Source organism: Sus scrofa, chromosome X, assembly GCF_054392235.1.
Source record: "Sus scrofa isolate SSC_HxYL_T2T_F1_AM1 chromosome X, Sscrofa_HxYL_maternal_Yorkshire_Landrace_v2.0, whole genome shotgun sequence".
Classification (NCBI taxonomy): Eukaryota; Metazoa; Chordata; class Mammalia; order Artiodactyla; family Suidae; genus Sus; species Sus scrofa.
The window spans coordinates 107,720,011-107,739,616 of NC_139401.1; the positions used below are offsets into that span (position 1 = coordinate 107,720,011).

At 41.8% G+C, this 19,606-nt stretch overlaps 1 protein-coding gene across 1 annotated transcript in view; it reads left to right on the forward strand.

Annotated features, from left to right (window-relative positions):
• The window catches only part of LOC106507028 (uncharacterized), an 88,148-nt gene extending 69,920 nt beyond the window's left edge, over positions 1 to 18,228 (forward strand). The window contains exon 6 of the mRNA XM_085006985.1: positions 15,591 to 18,228. Coding sequence (XP_084863111.1) covers positions 15,591 to 15,593 — 3 coding nt within the window. The 3' untranslated portion in view covers positions 15,594 to 18,228. The remainder of the gene's footprint in view (positions 1 to 15,590) is intronic.
• The last annotated feature ends 1,378 nt before the right edge of the window (positions 18,229 to 19,606 follow it).

Below are 19,606 nucleotides of genomic sequence, written 5' to 3' on the forward strand. Positions count from 1 at the left end.
GTCCCTTTTTCAGAATTATAAGTGGAGAGCCAAAGTGGAAGAACTGAACTGAATTTGTATTGTTGATGAAAAACATTCCTTAGTAGTCCATCTGTGAAAGGAATGGAAATTTTTCTTCAAGCCGACCTTAGGATTATAACCCAGGAGACGGTCTCTTGGAGAGCTCTTAGGACGGTTCCTCCCATTAGAGGTCAAAGAACTGTTAGAGACGTTTTTGAGACGAAGGGTTATATGTCAAGTGACATATTGACGGTGTACACACAGTTCAGAGCTGCACGTACAAAGTCATGGGTCTCTGTGACCCCTTACAGGGTTAAGAAAGAGTGTGATCTCTCTTAGGGAGCTACCTTGCTAGCACCAGGAGAGCGTTGCTCTTTGTGGTTGAGCAGGTATTTCTGCTGTTGGAGAGGACTGGTTGATGCATAATGCAGATACACAATGCACATTAGAGGGGAGAGAGGACGCCAAAGGGCAGAGAACATTTTTATGTTTAAATTTTTCCTGACTTGCCGTAAAATAGGAATTTTTTTTTGTTTGTTTGTTTTTTTTTTGGCATTTCTTGGGCTGCTCCCGCGGCATATGGAGGTTCCCAGGCTAGGGGTCGAATCGGAGCTGTAGCCACCAGCCTATGCCAGAGCCACAGCAACGCAGGATCTGAGCCTCGTCTGCAACCTACACCACAGCTCACAGCAACGCCAGATCCTTAACCCACTGAGCGAGGCCAGGGATCAAACCTTCAACCTCATGGTTCCTAGTCGGATTTGTTAACCACTGCGCCAGGACGGGAACTCGGGAATTTTTTTTTTTTTTGGCTTTTTAGGGCCACACCCACGGCATACGGAGGTTCCCAGGCTAGGGGTCCAATCGGAGCTTCTGCTGCGCCACAGCAGGAACTCCAAAAGATGAATTTTTATTTCATCAGTATTTCAACCAGTATAATCCTGGTTATGGCCCACAATCTGGCAGTTTGATTAAATCTCTGAATATGTTGTCATTTTTCTCTCTCCCTGCCCCCTACCCCCGCGCCATGCCTAAAATCTGGTGTATAGAACCCCACCACCTTGCACACAAAAAATACCCAACCAGCTGAGAGTTTTGGATTCGTGGGTGCCAAGGGAACTTGGAGTAAGGGAATAATGACTGTGGTGTGGGTTTGGTCGGGAGGGGCTGCCTGGAGGTCTCCAGCCAGACCGTGAAGGGTTGATAGACTTGAGGTAGTAAAGGGCTTCCAGAGTTGAGGAAGAGGAAGAGGAGCTGGACACGGGCCAGAGCACAGAGCATGCAGGAAACCAGAGGCGAGGCTTGTGGTTTTATGCTCAGGGCAAAGCCTGTGATTTCCCCTCTTTTTCTGTCCAGATGGTCAGAAATTAAACCTTGAAGGGCCCAGAAACACAGAGATTGGAAATGCTCACCTCTGGGAAAGTGCACTGGGTCGGAAGTGAGGAGACAGGATTTTTTTTTTTTTTTTGTCTTTTTGCCATTTCTTTGGGCTGCTCCCACGGCATATGGAGGTTCCCAGGCTAGGGGTCCAATCGGAGCTGCAGCCACCGGCCTCCACCAGAGCCACAGCAGCGCAGGATCCGAGCCGCGCCTGCAACCTACACCACAGCTCACGGCAACGCCGGATCATCAACCCACTGAGCAAGGCCAGGGATCGAACCCGCAACCTCATGGTTCCTAGTCGGATTTACTAACCACGGAGGGAACTCCGGAGACAGGATTTCTAATCCTGGTTCTCCCACTGGTTTGTGCCGTGGTGGTGGGCAGGTCGTGTAAACCCCTCTTAGACCATTTTCTTGCCAGGTAGATAGAGACAGATCTAAGATCAGACTACCACCCAGAGCTGGTGGGAGGATTCGGTGAAAGCTTACAAATATCCATCAGATATAAGTTCCTGGGATACTGTTGTTAAAGTATAGATACCACAGGAAGAGAGACCACCTCCAGCCTTGTCAGCTTGCATGTTATTGGATAATTAAATGCCACCTGCTCAGAGACTCCAAGAAATAGGTGTCAGGTACAGAGAAGAGAAAGGATTTTTTTTTTTTTTTAAACAAATGAAGAAACCAAAGTTCGGAGAGCTTAAATCACTCCCCAGTTACTGAGCAGAGGCCGTGCCAAAGCCAAGTGCAAACTGCTTCACTGCATTGCTCCAAGAGCCTGGAAGCCTATTTGGATCTCTTTGGAAGGCCCTTTAAGAGCGAGAATTGGTGAGAGTTTCAGGGCTAGTGGAGAGCTGCTGAGAGCACTATTTTGGAGGCTGGCAGCTAATCTCAGATGCAAGTAGTTGAATCTCTCCGTATGCCTTAGTGCGCTCTGATCTCTAGTACATGGGACTGCATGTCACCCCTTTTGAGCCTCACTTGGAAGGCAGAACTGAGAGTGACCACTGAAAAGGGGGATGATGTCCCTTTAAAGTAGTAAGTATTTCTGAAGCGAAGTCTCAGCAGAGCGAAAGCAAGTGAAAGGAAAGCGAGCGTGATGAAGACCTGCGCTCCGGGGATGAGTGAGCCGAGCAGGAGTTCACGTGTATGTGAGAGGGCCTGTCAGCTGGCACTGGGGTGAGAGACAGAGACAGAGACATTGTCACCATCTTCCAAAACATCTCTTCCCTCAAGCAGAGTCGTGAAGTCCCGGAAAACCTTCCAGCCGCTCCACTGAGACACTAGTGCAGCTCTTCCTTATGTTCTCTTTGGCCTCTTTAGCCAGCACTCAACATGAATTTCATGAGAGATGCCTGGCTACCTTTCTAAAAACAGATTTAAGGAGTTCCCGTCGTGGCTCAGTGGTTAACGAAACCGACTAGGAACCATGAGGTTGAGGGATCGATCCCTGGCCTCGCTCAGTGGGTTAAGGATCCGGCGTGGCCATGAGCTGTGGTGTAGGTCGCAGACACGGCTCAGATCTTGCATGGCTGTGGCTCTGGCGTAGGCCAGCAGCTACAGCTCCGATTCGACCCCGAGCCTGGGAACCTCCATATGCTGAGGGTGCAGCCCTAGAAAAAGACAAAAAAAAAAAAAAAAAAAAAAAAAGAAGATTTAACCAGTTTCTTCATTGCTATTTCAAAATTTGAAGGTAGAAATCTTCAAGTTTATAACAATCTAAAAAGGTATTTAAGGAAATCTTTTGACACTGGCTGTGGAGATTCCAGGCTTCCTCTTGGAATGCATGGAAGGTTTTAAAGCAACTGTGCTCTTTGACTAGTCTAGAAAAAATTTTTCCTTCCTCCATCTCCTCGAAACTAGCCCCCATGTCTGAGAGAATTCTGATTATAGTTTATGTAAGGTTGCTGCCTAAAGGTCACTTCCTTAGCAAAATCCCACCTTTTTTACACCTGTGTTGAATGGAGCGGTTGGTGAAAGTTCAAATTTGTGTGTTTCACATATGACTTGTGAAGATGATCCCTTGTTAATAATTTGGCATATGAATTTTTTTTTTTTTTTTTTTTTTTTTTTGCTTTTTTAGAGCCACACCTGCAACATATGGAAGTTCCCGGGCTAGGGATTGAATCGGAGCTGCAGCTGCCAGCCTACACCACAGCCACAGCAATGCAGGATCTGAGCCATGTCTGTGACCTACACCACAGCTCATGGCAACGCCAGATCATCAACCCACTGAGCAAGGCCAGGGATTGAACTCAGGTCCTCATGGATACTAGTCGGTTTTGTTACTTTTGAGCCACAATGGGAACTCTGCATATGAGTCATTTGAAAAGCAAAACACTTTTGTTCTGATGAAGAGAGATGCTAGAGTCCATCCTCATCCCCTTCCCAAATGTGTATTTTACATAAAATCACACAGATTTCCTTAACAAGTTTAGTAGTGTGCTATTATAACATAATTGCAATATTATACCAGAAGCATCATCAATGCTAAGTACTCTCCAGTTTAAAAAGTATGAATAAATTCTCTAAAATTCTTGACAAGAGTATCCATTTTCCCAGCTAACTAATTTTTTTTGGCTGTGCCCCTGGCTTGCAGAAGTTCTTGGGCCAGGGATTGAACCCGAGCCACAGCAGCCACCGCAGTGACAATGCCAGATACTTAACCCTCGTACTACAAAAGGACCCTCAACTAAATGACCTTTAAATTCACATGGTAAAGGGACTATTTCTTCTTATGAGAAGTTTGGCATATATGTGGGAGTAGAGGTTTGATAAGCATTTGTGAGCTGGTAGATTTACAAAAAAAAATTTTTTTTTTTAGAGGTTCCCAGGCTAGGGGTCGAATCAGAGCTATGGCTGCTGGCATACACCACAGCCACGGCAACGCAGGATCCTTAACCCACTGAGGGAGGCCAGGGATCGAACCTGCATTCTCACGGATCCTAGTCAGATTTGTTTCTGCTGTGCCACTATGGGAACTCCTGCTGGCAGATTTTAAAACCTCCTTTGTGATCTCAGGACAACGATGGATACTATGCCCCCATCCACCTAGGGGCCAAGACATGGTACCTACAGAATTATGATTCCATTAAGGTAGCATTAGCTGTTATTTTCACATGTGGCATTGAAGGTCACCCTGGATGCTGACAACCAGCCAGCAGGTAGGAAAAAAGAGTACAGAAGGCATGAGAGCTTCTTAGACTAGCCTGAATGTCACTCAGACCCCTTCTACCGACGTTCCATTGGTGAGGACTTGCCATTAAGGCCCCACTTAATGCAAAGGGAACTGATAAGTGGTACTTCCTGTCGGCAGAGCTACCTCCCAGCCACACCATAAGCGTGACGGAAGGACAGTAGAGATATTTGGAGGCTAGCTAAGTGACTTTGTCACAGTCGTGCTGTGGCAGTTACTAATTTACTTTCTTAACTTCAAACCATCCAAACTCTGCTTTGGGATGCTGACAATAGGTCATTGCACACCACGGTTGCGCTTTGTGGGCTGACTCTGTTAGGGTCTGCCAATAGGGGGCAGTGGAGAGAGACAGCAAAGCTGGAGAAGGAAGGGACCTGCTTACTGTGGATTTTCCTGTCTGCTTGTGGTTCCTGTGAGTCTTCACCCTGGAAACAGCAGTGCCTTCCTATAGCATCAGCTGAATCTGGTTGCAGTTTTTCCATCACTTGGGAGAATCAGCCTCATCATGCCTGCTCAGAGACACCACCAACGATTTGTACTGTCTCTTCAGAAGTCTGGGTCCGAGCACCACAGGGACCTTCCTCCAGCTCAGCAACCCCAGCGCCAGTTGGCAAGTGCCCCCTTTCAGAAGTCTGAGGTTTAGCCTCTCTCCCAAGTTTTAGAAATTACAACTTCTCTCCCTCCCACCCCAGCCTGGGGGTGATAGCTGCTTCCTGCAGTTTTTACCTTTGTGATGCCTTAGAGCAGCGCTATCCAACAGAAGTATGATGTGAATCACATACTCATTTTTAATTTTCTAGTAGCCACATTTTTTTAAAGTAGAAAGAAATGGTGAAATTAATTTTAATGATATATTGTATATAACACAATCTGATCTGCTTTCATTTCAGCATATGATCCCTATAAAAATTATTAAGGAGACATTTTTATACGAAGTCTTTGAAATCTGGTATGTGTTTTACTCTTACAGCACATTTTATTTTACTTTATTTTATTTTATTATTTTATTTTTTTTTAGGGCCACACCTGAAGCATATGGAAGTTCCCAGGCTAGGGGCTGGATTAGAGCTATGGCCCCCCGGCCTACACCACAGCCACAGCAACGTGGATCTGAGCCGCGTCTGCAACCTACACCACAGGTCATAGCGACACTGGATCCTTAACTCACTGAACGAGGCCAGGGATTGAACCTGCAACCTCATGGATACTCGTAAAGTTCTTAACTCACTGAGCCACAATGGGAGCTCCCTTACAGCACATTTTAATTTGGAGGATAAATTTCACCAGAAATACTTGATCTGTACTTATATTTCATGAAACTTACAGTTGAAAACAGATTCACGAACTCAGGTTTTTCCAACATACTTAAAATTTTCTAAAACTGAATTAAGTATCAATTTGTAACTTTTTACTTGGAAATAATTGTGCACTCACAAGAAGTTGCAAAAATACTGCAGAGAGGTTCCATGTGCCTACCATCCAACTTCCCCCATTAGCGACATCTTGAATAATTATAGTCATTGTCAAACCAGAAAATTATTGGCACAATGCAATTAACTAGATTACAAACCTTAATCAGATTTCCCCGCTTTTGACATGCATTTATTTTCTGGTATATATTTGTGATTATGTGGCCCTGTATTGCTTGTACAGATTCGTATAACCATGTACCACCACAGTCAGGAGACAGAACTGTTCCATCACCACAAATAAAGTTCCTCATGCTTCCCGTTTATTGTTATTTCTCTCCTCCCCTACACCTAGTCCCTGGCAACCACTTTTATGGTCTCCATCTCTAAAATTTTGTCGTTTTGAGACTGTTATATAAATGCCATCATATAGTGTGTCATATTTTTGAAACTGACTTTTTTTTCACTCAGCATAATGCCCTTAAGAGCCATCAAGGTTGTTGAGTGTATCAATGGTTTGTTCCTTTTTATTGCTGAGTAATATTCCACAGTATGGATGCACTGCAGTGTCTTTGACCATTCGCGTGTGGAAGGAAATTTGGTTTATTTCCAAGTTTCAAGCTATACAAATAAAAGTCGTATGAGCATTTGACTACAGGTTTTTGCGTGCTCATAAGTTTTCATTTATCTGGGATGAATGCCCATGAGTGTGATTGCTGGATCGTCTGATAACTCTTTGTTTAATTGCCAGAATGATTTCAGAGTGGCTGTACCATGTTTCATTCTTTTGCCTATGGATGTCCAGCACCATTTTCCCAGCACCATTTACTGAAGAAAAAAAAAAAAAAAGCCCCATGCGTCTGGGGTCTCCTAACCACCAAGCTTCAGTGGTTCACTGGATGGCCTCACAAGACTCAACAGCAGGTTTTACTCACAGCTAAGGTTAATTACAGCAAAGGATACAGACCAAAAGTGATAGGAAAAATATATGCATTGGGTAGAGTTCAGAGAGGTCATCAGAACCATCTGAAGCCACATGGGCTAGGTGGACAGGTATGGAATAACTTTGCCCAGGGAAGCCTCTTCATGACTCGGGATCTGCAGCTTTCGTGTAGGGGGACAGCTCCGTCATGGCAGTCTGGCGGCATGGGCTACATAGGCAAAGGCTTGACCTTCAGTTTATCTGAATCTTAGCAGAACTCCTTGTGATCCACTCAGAGCATGAGAGGCTGGAAGGCCCTTTTGTGTGGTCACCCTCTTTGGTATGTAGGACAGGGAGCACAGGGTGCTGGTACATTTGGCTACCCTTGCTTTCATTCTCCACGTAAGTGATAATCTGAATCTAAAAAGGGCTCACTGTGTTTTGATTGGCTGAATCTGTCAGGCCTGAGCCTTTCCTCACACTCCACTAAACTGCTTTTTTTCTTTATGAAAAGTCAGTGGGCAGTGAGTCAGTTCTTTTTAACAGCTTTATGGGGGTGTAACTGGCATACCATAAATTGCACATGTTTAAAGCACACAGTTAAGTTTTGACATATGCACACACCCATGAAGCCATCAGTACACTCAAGATAACGAACATACCACAGAGTTCCCAAGTACCCTTGGTAACCCCTCCTTCCCCTCTGTCTCCAGGCAGTCACTCATCTGCTTTCTGTCACTTTAGGTTAGTTTTCATTTTTTAGAATTTTTTTTTTTTTGTCTTTTGTCTTTTTGTTGTTGTTGTTGCTATTTCTTGGGCTGCTCCCGCAGCATATGGAGGTTCCCAGGCTAGGGGTTGAATCGGAGCTGTAGCCACCGGCCTACGCCAGAGCCACAGCAACGCGGGATCCGAGCCACGTCTGCAACCTACACCACAGCTCACCGCAACGCCGGATCGTTAACCCACTGAGCAAGGCCAGGGACTGAACCCGAAACCTCATGGTTCCTAGTCGGATTCGTTAACCACTGCGCCACGACGGGAACTCCTTTTTTTAGAATTTATATATTTTGAATCATACACTGCGTGGTATATGTTTTTTCCAGCTTCCTTCGTTGAGTATAATTAGTTTGAGATTCACCCATTTTGTCACATAACAGTAATTCATTCCTTTTTTTTTGCCGAGTAATATTTCACTGTGGGTATATATACAACTAAGTGTTTATTCACACACCTGTTGGTAGATGTTTGGGTTTCCAGTTTTTAGCTATTGCAAATGAAGCTTCTCTGAGCATTTGTGTTTAAGACTTGGTGTGGACAATGCTTTCTTTTCTTTTGGGTAAATAAATATCTATGAGCAGGAATGGCTGAATCATTTCATAGGTATATGTTAAACTTTTTAAAAAACCACCAAACTGTTTTACAAAGTGGTACCCTTTATGTTACCACCAGCAGTGTAATAGAGTTCCAGTTTATTGGCATCCTCAGCAGCGCTTGGTGTGGCCATTCTTTTTAATCTTACCCATTCGAATTAGTGTGTAGTGTTGTTTCATTGTGGTTTTAACTTGCATTTACTCAATGATTAGTGATGTTGAACCTCTCTCATGTGCTTATTTGCTATCTGTATATCTTCTTTGATGGAGTGACTATTCACATCTTTTGCCCATTTTATATTGATTCGTTTGTTTATTTTCTTATTTTTGAGTTTTTAGAGCATTTTATATATCCAAGATACAAGTTCTTTATCAGATATATGCTTTGTAAATATTTTCTTCCAGTCTATGAATTGTAGTTCTCATTGTCTTCACAATGTCTCTCAAAGATCAAAAGGTTTTAATTTTCGTGAAGTCTAAGTTATCAATCTGTTTTTAGTGGCTTATGCTTTTGGGGTCATAACTAAGGAATCATTGCCTAACCCAAGGTCTTGAGATTGTTCCCCTAAATTCTCTTTGAGAAATTTTGCAGTTTTCATTTTTATATTTAATACCGTGGTCCATTTTGTGTATGCTGCAAGGTCTGAATTCAAGTTTTTTTTGCATATGAATATTCAGTACTTCCAGGACCATTTATTGAAAATATTTTTTTCTAATGAACTTCCTTTACACCTTTGTTTGAAAAAATGTCTGTTGTCTTTATTTGTGTGGGTATATTTCTAGGCTCTCTGTTCTGTTCCATTGATACGTATTTTTCTGTTTGGACATCAGTCTGTCTTGATTATAGTATAGCTTTAAGATATGTCTTAAAATCAAGTAGTGTTAGCCTTCCAGATGTGTTCTTTTCTCAAAGTTGCTTTGACAATTCTAGGTCATTTGCATTTACATATGAATTTTAGAATCAGCTTCTCATTTTCCACAAAAATTTCTGCTGGGAATTTGAAAGGGATTATATTGAATCTATTAATCAATTTGGGAAGCATTGTTATCTCAACAATATTGAGTCTTTTGACCCATGAATAAGGTATAAATCTCTCTTTAGATTTTCTTTAGTTTCTAAAGAATGCTTAGAAATGCAGTGCTTTACAGTTTTCAGTGTACAGGTTTTCTACATCTTTCCTTGCCCAAATGCTTTGGCCAGAACCTCTAGTACAGTGCTGAGTAGAAAGAGAACGGCCACCCTGATTTGTTACCGATCTTAGAGGGAAAGCACTCGGTCTTTTACCACTAAGTACGATGTTAGGTAGAGGTTCTTCATGATGTTCTTTATCAGGTTGATGAAATTCCCTTCTATTCCAAGTTCGCTGAGAGTTATTGTCAATAATGGATGTTGGATTTTGTCAAATTATTTTTCTACATCTATTGAGATGATCCTAAGGCTTTCCTTTGTTAATTTGCTAAGGCGAGAATTATATTGATTTTTCTAATGTAAACCAACCTTGCATTCCTGACATAAACCACACGTGCACATGATGTATTATTCTCTTTAGATATTGCTGGATTTGATTTGCCAAATTTTGATTTTGGATTCTTGCATCCATATCCATGAAGGATATTAGTCTGCAGTTTTATTTGTATCATTTCAGTATCAGGGTAATGCTGGCCTCATGGAATGAGTTAGGGAGTATTCTCTGCTTTCAATTTTCTGGAAAAATTTGGGGAAAATTGATATTATTTCTATCTTGTTTTTGGTAGACATCACCAGAGACAACATCTGAGCCTGGAGTTTAATTTGTGAGAAGCTTTCTAACTGCAAATTCAATTTCTATAATAGGTGTAGGGCTATTTATTATTTATATTATGTTATAAATATATATATGTTATATAACATATATATATTTTATATTTATATTCTATATATATATAACTTGTGTTATAGGTATTCATTTATATTTTATTATATACATATTTTTATATAACATATTTATATTTTATATATTTATTTATAAATATATGTTTATATTTTATATATAACTTGCATATATTTATATTTTATATATATTTTATTTTTATATAATTTATATTTATATTATATATATAACTTGTATATATGTATTCATTACATATATAAAATTTATATGTAATTTATATTATATATAATATTTTTATTATAATATTTATATTATATATAACTTTATTATATTTTATTTTTATAAATATTTTATATATAACTTGTGTATATGTATTTATATTTTATATATATTGTATATATGTTATATATCATATATATCATATATATCATATATATTTATATTTTATATATTTATATTATATATATAACTTGTATATATGTATTTTATTTATATTTATATTTTATATATATATAACTTGTGTATATGTATTCACTACATATATAAAATTATATATATAATTGGCTTATGGCTGCTTCTCTTCCTCTGCACTATCTTCATATTGCCTTCTCCTCTGTGTCTGTGTCTAATCTCCACCTGTGTCTCTTATAAGGATACATGTGATTGTATTTAGGGCCCTCCTGTATAAGCTTCTCTCTCAAAATCCTTAAGTTAGTCATATCTTTTGCTACGTAAGGTACTATTCACAGGTTCTGAGGATTAGAACATGGACATATCTTTGAGATCACTGTACACAAGGTATATTTTTTCCACCTTTTTCTTTTTAATTTATTTGTACATTTGTATTTAAAGAGTATTTATTGCAAACAGAATACATGTGGGTCTTACTTTTTTATTCACTCTGACAGTCTTTTAATTAAGGTATATGGTAGACAAGAATGGACCTCTAAAAATGTCCTCATCCTAATCCTTAGAAACTATAAATATGTTACCTTACAAGGCAAAAGGGACATTGCACATGTGATAAATTAAGGATTTTGATATGGAAGATTATCCTGGATTATCAGCATGGGCCCAGTGTAGTCCCGAAAGTCCATAAATGGAAGGCGAGAGGGTCAGAGTGAGAAAAAGGAGATGCAATGACAGTGCAGAGGTTTACGTGATATGCTTCGAATGCTGAGGAAGGGGCTGTGAACCAAGGAATGCAGGCAGCCTCTAGAAACTGGAAAAGGCCAGGGAATAGATTCTCTCCCAGAGACTTTGGAAGGAACCTAACCCTGTTGACACTTTGATTTGAGCTCAATGAGACCCATGTCAGATTTCTTACCTACCAACCTGTAAGATAATAAATTTGTTGTGGTTTTTTTTTGTCTTTTGCCTTATCTAGGGCTGTGCCCTCGGCATATGGAGGCTCCCAGGCTCGGGGTCGAATCAGAGCTGTAGCCATCGGCCTACACCACAGCCACAGAAACATGGGATCTGAGCTGCATCTGCGACCTACACCACAGCTCACGGCAACACCAGATCCTTAACCCACTGAGCGAGGCCAGGGATCGAACCCACAAGCTCATGGTTCCTAGTCGGATTCGTTAACCACTGCACCACGACGGGAACTCCTAAATTATTTGTTTTAACCCTAACAAGATGTTTAGAACATTTATATTTAAGGTGATTATTGATGTAACTAGGTTTCGGTCTTTCATCTTGCTATTTTTTTCTCTGTACCATCTGTAGTTTTCTCCTTTTCTGATTTATGTTGGATTAATTGAGTATGTTTTAGTTTTCATTTTATCTCTTTTGTTAGCTTTTTAGCTGGAATTTTTGTTTTTTTTATTTTAGTGATTGCCTTTGGGTTTATAATGTAGATATTTAACTTATAATCTACCTTGAAGTGATACTTTATCACTTTACAAGTGATATAAAAACCTTACAATAGTACACTTCCATTTCCCCTCTCCTGGCCTTAATCCTAGGGTTTTCATATATTTTACTTATACAGAAGTTATAAATTCCACAATACATTTTTATTATATTTGTTAAAATAGTCAACGATCTTTTAAAGAGATTTAAGAAAAAAGAAAAAATATACTTAAGAAGTTTCTAATATTCTCTATTTCTGCAGGTCCATATTTATATCTGGTGTCATTTTCCTTCTGCTTAAAGGATATCCTTCAACATTTATTGTAATTCACATCTGCTTGTGATGAGTTTTTTCACCTTTTGAATGTCTAAAATGTCTTCCTTTTTTATTTGTTTAAAAATGTTTTAGATGGGAGTTCCCGTTGTGGTGCAGTGGAAATAAATCCGACTAGGAACCATGAGGTTTCGGGTTGTATCCCTGGCCTCGCTCAGTGAGTTAAGGATCCAGCGTTGCCGTGAGCTTCGGTGTAGGTTACAGACAGAGCTCGGATCTGGCGTTGCTGTGGCTGTGGCACAGGTCGGCAGCTGTAGCTCCGATTGTACCCCTAGCCTGGGAACCTCCATATGCCACGAGTGCGGCCCTAAAAAGCAAAACAAAATAAAAATAAAAATAAATGTTTTAAATACACATAACATAAAATTTGCCATCTAAACCATTTTATGTGTACAGGTCAGTGGAATCAAGTGCATTCACACTGCTATGCAATCATCACCACCCTCTATCCCCTGGACACGTCATCTCACAAAAGTGAAACGCTATGCCCAGTAAAAATCTACTCCCCATTCCTCCCTCCCTGCAGCCTCTGGCAACCACCATTCTACTTTCTACTTCTATAAATTTGATTACTCTACTACCCCAAGTAGGTAGAGTCATGCAGTATTTTAATTTATATTAAATTCTCTCTGATCAAATAGGTCCTGCAATTTTTCTTTCTCCTGATTAGACCCTGGTTGATACATTCTTTTTCTGGCAGTTTCATTATCAAGGCAGCATGGTGATCGTACTTAGAATCCTCATGGCATGGGTTCAGATGTCACTTATTAGCTGTACAAATTACTGAATCTCTCTAATCCTCAGAATGTCGCCAGGTAAAAATGGAGAGAGTAACACCCACCTTCCAGAGTTTTTGTGAGGATATATGCGAGCACTTATTGGACATTATTGGTGTCCAATAGATATTCTTCCCTTTTATTCATTTCATCATTATCCTGTAAGCACTTAGATCTGCCCCGCTCAGCAATGGCCTCCCTCACTATGTCTTCCTCAGTTTCCCTGTCAGTTGTACACTGGGTCGTAGACCTTTTCCTTGGAATTCTTTTTCAACAAATGCTTATTTTAATAATCAAAGCTCATTGTTAACGAATTATGGTAACTTAGTGTGTTCCCGAACAGAAAGGGTAATTGGTGTATTTCAGCTGCCATCGTAGGGTCAACAAAAGAGATGCTAGTTGGGGAGGTCCCTCTGCATGGAACCAAGCTGAAGGATGTCTGACTCTCTGGGTGCCATGAAAACCCTTATCAGATCTAATACCTAATATAGTCAACCTTTTTTTCTTATCTGGTTCTAAATGATCCTCATCTCCCTTTAAATACCACCTGCATGACTTACACCACCTGAAATACTAGACTTTCGTGTGCTCAGTCAGACACTGTTTTTTTATCCGTGGTTCTCAACTTGGGGCCATTTTGCCTCACAGAGGACATCCAGCAAGGTCTGGTGATGTTTTTGGTTGTCTCAATGGGGCGGGGGGGGAGTGTGCTGCTGGCATCTAGTGGGTAGAGGCCAGTGGGGGGGGGGGAGTGTGCTGCTGGCATCTAGTGGGTAGAGGCCAGGGATGCTACCAAATATCTCTGCAATGCAGAGGACAGCCCCCCGCAACAAAAGTCACCTGGCCTAAAATGTCAGTAGTGCTGAGGTTAAGAAGCCCTGACCTAATGTGAATTTGAAGAGAAATAGAAATCCTCTGTGCCACCCCAGAAAATAATGTCGTGCTTTCTGGGGCTCGATACTATAGATTTGGAGGTTTTGTGTGCTATTGTTTCCGCTTTTTTGAGTAGAAAATTGAAAGTTGACTATGTGATGTAACTCTTTTGTTTTGTTTTGTTTTTTGTTTGGCTTTTTAGGGCTGTAGCTGCGGCATATGGAGGTTCCCAGGCTGGGGTTCGAATCAGAGCTGTAGCCACAAGTCTACACCACAGCCACAGCAACGCCAGATCCGAGCTGTGTCTGCAACCTACACCATAGCTCATGGCAACGCTGGATCCTTAACCCACTGAGCGAGGCCAGGGATCAAACCCTCAACCTCATGGTTCCTAGTTGGATTTGTCTATGCTGCGCCACGGCGGTTTCTCCTGTGATGTAAATATTCTTAAATGTTACTCAAAGCAGCAGGGTTTTTAGAGGTTCCTACTCTGTTTCCTGCTAATCTGAAAAATCAGTGATTTTTTTATAGAATATTTTTACATTGATGGTTTTTAAACTGCACTTTGCAGAATGAGGTGTTTCATGGGTTTCCTAAGAGAATGGATGAAAGAGCTGAGAAATGGAAGCTTCACCTTACCTCAGTCAGAGTTGTTTTCCTTTATATGTGGATATTCTCTATGCAATTTGTCTGCAAAATGCATTCAACTCCTAATAAGAAAAACATTTTTGAATAACATTACTGTATACAGTAGATAAATGTATTAGTCAGGGTCCTCCAGAGAAACAGAACCAACAGGAGAGATGGGGTGTGTGTGTGTGGGGGGGTGTAATATGATGAGGAACTGGTTCACATGATTTCGGAAGTGAGAAGTCCCAAGATCTGCCAGCTACAAACAGGAGACTCGGGAAAGCCAGTGGTGTAACTGCAGTCCAAGTTCGAAGGCCTTGGAAACCAAGCAAGCTGATGGGTAAGTCTCAGTCCAAGGGCAGAAGATGACTGTCCTAGGTCAGTCAGGCAGACAAGAAGCAAAAGGGATGAACTCCTTCCACTTTGTGTTCTATTCGGGCCCCCCATGGATTGGATGGTGCCCCCCACACACACACCACGGGAAGGACCGTCTGCTTTACGGAGTCCTTCAATTCACATGCTAATCTCATCCAGAAACACCCTGACAGACACAGTCAGAAATGCTGTTTAATCTGGGCACTTCTGGAATTCCCGTCATGGCTCAGCAGAAATGAATCTGACTGGCATCCATGAAGTTGCGGGTTCGATCCCTGGCCTTGCTCAGTGGGTTAAGGATCCGGCGTTGCCATGAGCTGTGGTATAGGTCGCAGACATGGCTCGGATCCCTCGCGTTGCTGTGGCTGTGGTGTAGGCCGGCGGCTGCAGCTCCGATTTGATCCCTAGCCTGGGAACCTCCATATGCCGAGGGTGTGGCCCTAAAAAGACAAAAAAAAAAAAAAAAAAAAAAAAAAACCCACAAAATCTGGGCACTCCTCTTAGCCCAGTGAAGTTGACACATAAAACTAACCATCATGTAGGTTATTGAATATTTGAATGTGAATTGTGAATTTAATTTTTTATTTTCCAGTGACCTAGGACCACAATAAGGAAATCTCTTGAAAGAATATCCCTGCATTCTTTGTAAAATCTACAGGTGTGGTATCCTCTTGTGATATCAAGATTTGGGGAAATGTTCTTCAAATGTCCCCTCGTCCTTGCATTGACTCTGATTCTGCAGACTCTTAGAAGAAGTAGAGTTATCAGCCTGCAAGAGAACGTTCCAGAGAGGATTGAGCTCACCTTCTGGAGAATCTAGAGAAGGATGTTTTACCATTTCCCTCGCTGTTCTAAATTTTAGCAGCAACACATAAGTTCTGCACAGTCTCGGAGTCTCTTGGGATTACGGACTGCTGGAGGGCAGGAACTATATGACTTTCTTTTCTCCTTCAGCTCGCTCTCACAGACCTTTAAAATCTCATGTGCTAAATGACTAAACAAGTGGTAAGTGGGCAGATATCTTTTCCTTCCTACCATCTCTTGCCCCTTACTCTTTTTTGTTTGTATGTCTGTATTTTAGGGCTGCACCCTCCTCACATGGAGGTTCCCAGGCTAGGGGTCAAATCAGAGCTGCAGCCGCCAGCCTAAACCACAGCCACAGCAATGCAGGACCCGAGCGGCATCTGCGACCTATACCAAAGCTCACGGCAACGCCAGATCCCTAACCCACTGAGCGAGACCAGGGATGGAACCCACATCCTCATGGATACTAATTGTGTTCGTTACCTGCTGAGCCACAACGGGAGCTCCCTCTTGCCCCTTACTCTTTGAGCTCACTGGGCCCAGCTCTAGATAGAGTTGTGAGGCAGATCAAGTTTGCTTTGGTGCCCTTTGCCCACCTGGTGTTCCTTTCTCCTGAATGCCCAGTGTGTCCTCCTCGCCACGATCATTTCACTCTCAAATCGCAGAGTTGCGTGTTCTTCCCAGGTGGCATTCCAGGCCTTGTCTGCGCTTCTGCATTATGTGTCCTAAATCTTGCTCTCTTTAATGATGCCACAGAGTCAGGGTCAGGACACCAGCTCTGGCCTCAGCAGGCAATGAGGGGACAGATGGCACTTCCCTCCATCTCTCGTTATCTCCAAACCCCGAGCCCACCCCTGGTGGACAGCACTTACCACCTCCCAGGCCCCCTTCCCCCTCTCTGAGGACAGTTTTGTGTGACCCCAGGTTGTTTGGTTTTGAAGGGGGGGTAAGCCACAGAGATAGAGCAACCCCTTCTTGGATCACCGTACCTCCCACTGCTCATGGTTCAGAGCGCCTGTCCTCCCAAGTTGATCTACTGAGAAAAGTATAAGCTCCTGCCAGGTCAGCCGTTTCCTTCCACGCATGGGTTATCCTGTCCTACGTTGGCCACGGGAAGGGAAGGAAACAAACATTTTGTTTCAATTAGGGAAAAACGGTATTGAGGATTTACTCTTTACTTCATCTGTTAAACAAATCATCACATGCCCGCTATACACAAATAGATTTATGATAACAGTGACTTCTGTAGGATGTTAGTTTCTTTTCTCTTTGCTCCATCAGCAACATTCTCCAGGGAAACTCGAAGAATTGTAAATGGCTCCGTAACAAAGGCAAATGACACTGAAACATATTTAACATTAAGCAACTTCCAAACTACCATCAACAGATGTTTCCAGGTTTCGTTTAAAAGCAAAAAACAACTTGAGTACCCGGTGTGAACATAAAGTGATAGGATTGTTATCTTCTAAAAATAAACCTGAGTGGGTGTACCCATCCAAAGACACAATCTCCCAGTTAGTTTAGCCACCTTGAGCATCTGAGTCCTGGTTCTACTGATGTGGCCACAATGGCTTGTCTTGGGGACTAAAGCTAGACTTCACCTCCTCTGTCAGGAAGCTGGTCCTCAGCCCCGAGTCTGACTCTGATGCTTTTCTTCTGGGCTCCCTGTGCTTACACCTGTCAAACACTCGTTACCCTGGACTGTCTGTCTCCCTTACCTGGCTGGGTGTTCCCTGAAGGTAGGGGAGAGGTCTTGTTTGACTTTGTATCCCTGGGGCCAAGCAGTTGCTCAGTAAATATTTGTTAATTGAAAAATATCTGCGTCATATTTTTTGGACCAACTGCAACGATAGCAAATCTTTCTTCTTTTAATGGAGGATATGATTTTTGGCAAACAGATGTTATTGAGAAACATGTTGGGTAAATAAGGTATTCAACAAACTGAAGAACTCTGTCTCTATTTAAAAATGAGCTGTGATCACAAGGTATTGACTACTTTGCTTCTGTGATTCATAAACTGGCTCTGAAAACAATCCCAAAGAAGGAGTTACGAAAGGTTTTGAGCCAGAGAAGCTTCCCAGGGCAATATCTTTGAAAGACTTTGTTCATCAATTTATTTAAGATCCAATACGTGTTCAGAGAAAAATCAAACATTTGTCTTGAAAAGTACTGGATACCTGCTCTAGGGAGCAGAGCGTGCCATTTAGAGGTTAAGAGCATCATTCGGAGCTGGACATCTTGGGTTCTGATCCTGCTGCTGCAGCTAAGTTAGCTGTGGAGTCTTGGACAAGTTACTCACTTCTTCATTTGTACTTTGGGGACAGTACCTCCCCCATAGGGTCAATGCGAGGATTAGTTGTGTCACTCACATAGAATATAGCACCTGGTACAGAGTAAGCGCTCAATAAAAGTTGTTATTGTCATCATCGGCGTTCTCTTGTGGCGCAGCGTGTTAAGGATCTGGCGTTGTCACTGCAGCGGCTTGGGTCTCTGCTGTGGCACAGGTTTGATCCCTGGCCTGGGAGCTTCCACATACCATGGGCGTGGCCAAAGAAAAAGTCATTATCATTATCTTTATCATCATAACAGTGTTTGAGGCACCCTGTTAGAAAATACTAAAGATAATACTAAGCAAAAAGGCATATCGCTACCCTCAACAAGTTCACAGTCTGATGGGAAATACAGACGTGTAATTTATAATACAACTTGATGGGTGCTCTTGGAAATGCCAGCTGTCATGATGGGAGCAACAGCTGACATGGGGAGAGGTCTAGATGTGAGAGCATCTCAGTACATTCTACAAGCGACGAACGCCCTCCTCACCATCCAGAACATCGTGCCCTGCAAATGTGTCACCGCGACCAGATGCTTGATATTCACGTAGTGATGAGAACAGAAGGACCTGAGAGTAGAGAGCACCCTTTTTTTTTTTTTTTTTTTTTTAATGAAATACTGCCGTTTCTTTTAAACAAAGGAATGGTATGCGGTGTCAATGCCTGGGAAAGTATTCAGGGCTCCTCGTGGCACTCTGCATAGAAACCAGTCTGGACAAAGGATCCATAGACTCTATCATCAGTATATCTCTCTCTTAAAAATTTTTTTTCGGTTCCAGTTTCAAAAAGTAAGATACATTGTGCCTCTTTTCTGGAAAGAATTGAATAATCTGTAAGGATTTGCCATTGTAGCAGGTACTTTACGGGTTGACTAGGGATTAGAATTGCATCAAAATTTAAGACTAGTAATATTAAATAATGATAAAATTTACACTTGGCAAGCACATTGTTTCCTGACAGTATCATTTCTTTCACTGTGCAGAAAATAGGTTTTTTTTTTTTTTTTTTTGCTATTTCTTGGGCCGCTGCCGCGGCATATGGAGGTTCCCAGGCTAGGGGTCTAATCGGAGCTGTAGCTGCCAACCTACGCCAGAGCCACAGCAACGCGGGATCCGAGCCGCGTCTGCAACCTACACCACAGGTCAGGGCAACGCCGGATCGTCAACCCACTGAGCAAGGGTAGGGACCGAACCCGCAATCTCATGGTTCCTAGTCGGATTCGTTAACCACTGCGCCACGACGGGAACTCCCGGTTTTTTTTTTTTTTTTTTTTTTTTTGATTGAAGTATCGGTTGCCGTTTTTGAACCCAGAGTTTCCCTCTCTCAGAAATAGTTCTGAAGATGACAATTTATGTTGCGATCAGCTATTTTATATGATTCATGAAGAAACACTTTAAAAATAACTTTGTAATAAAGACAGAAAACCATTTCTTCACAATTGTGATTCATCATAATTATTTTTGAACATTTG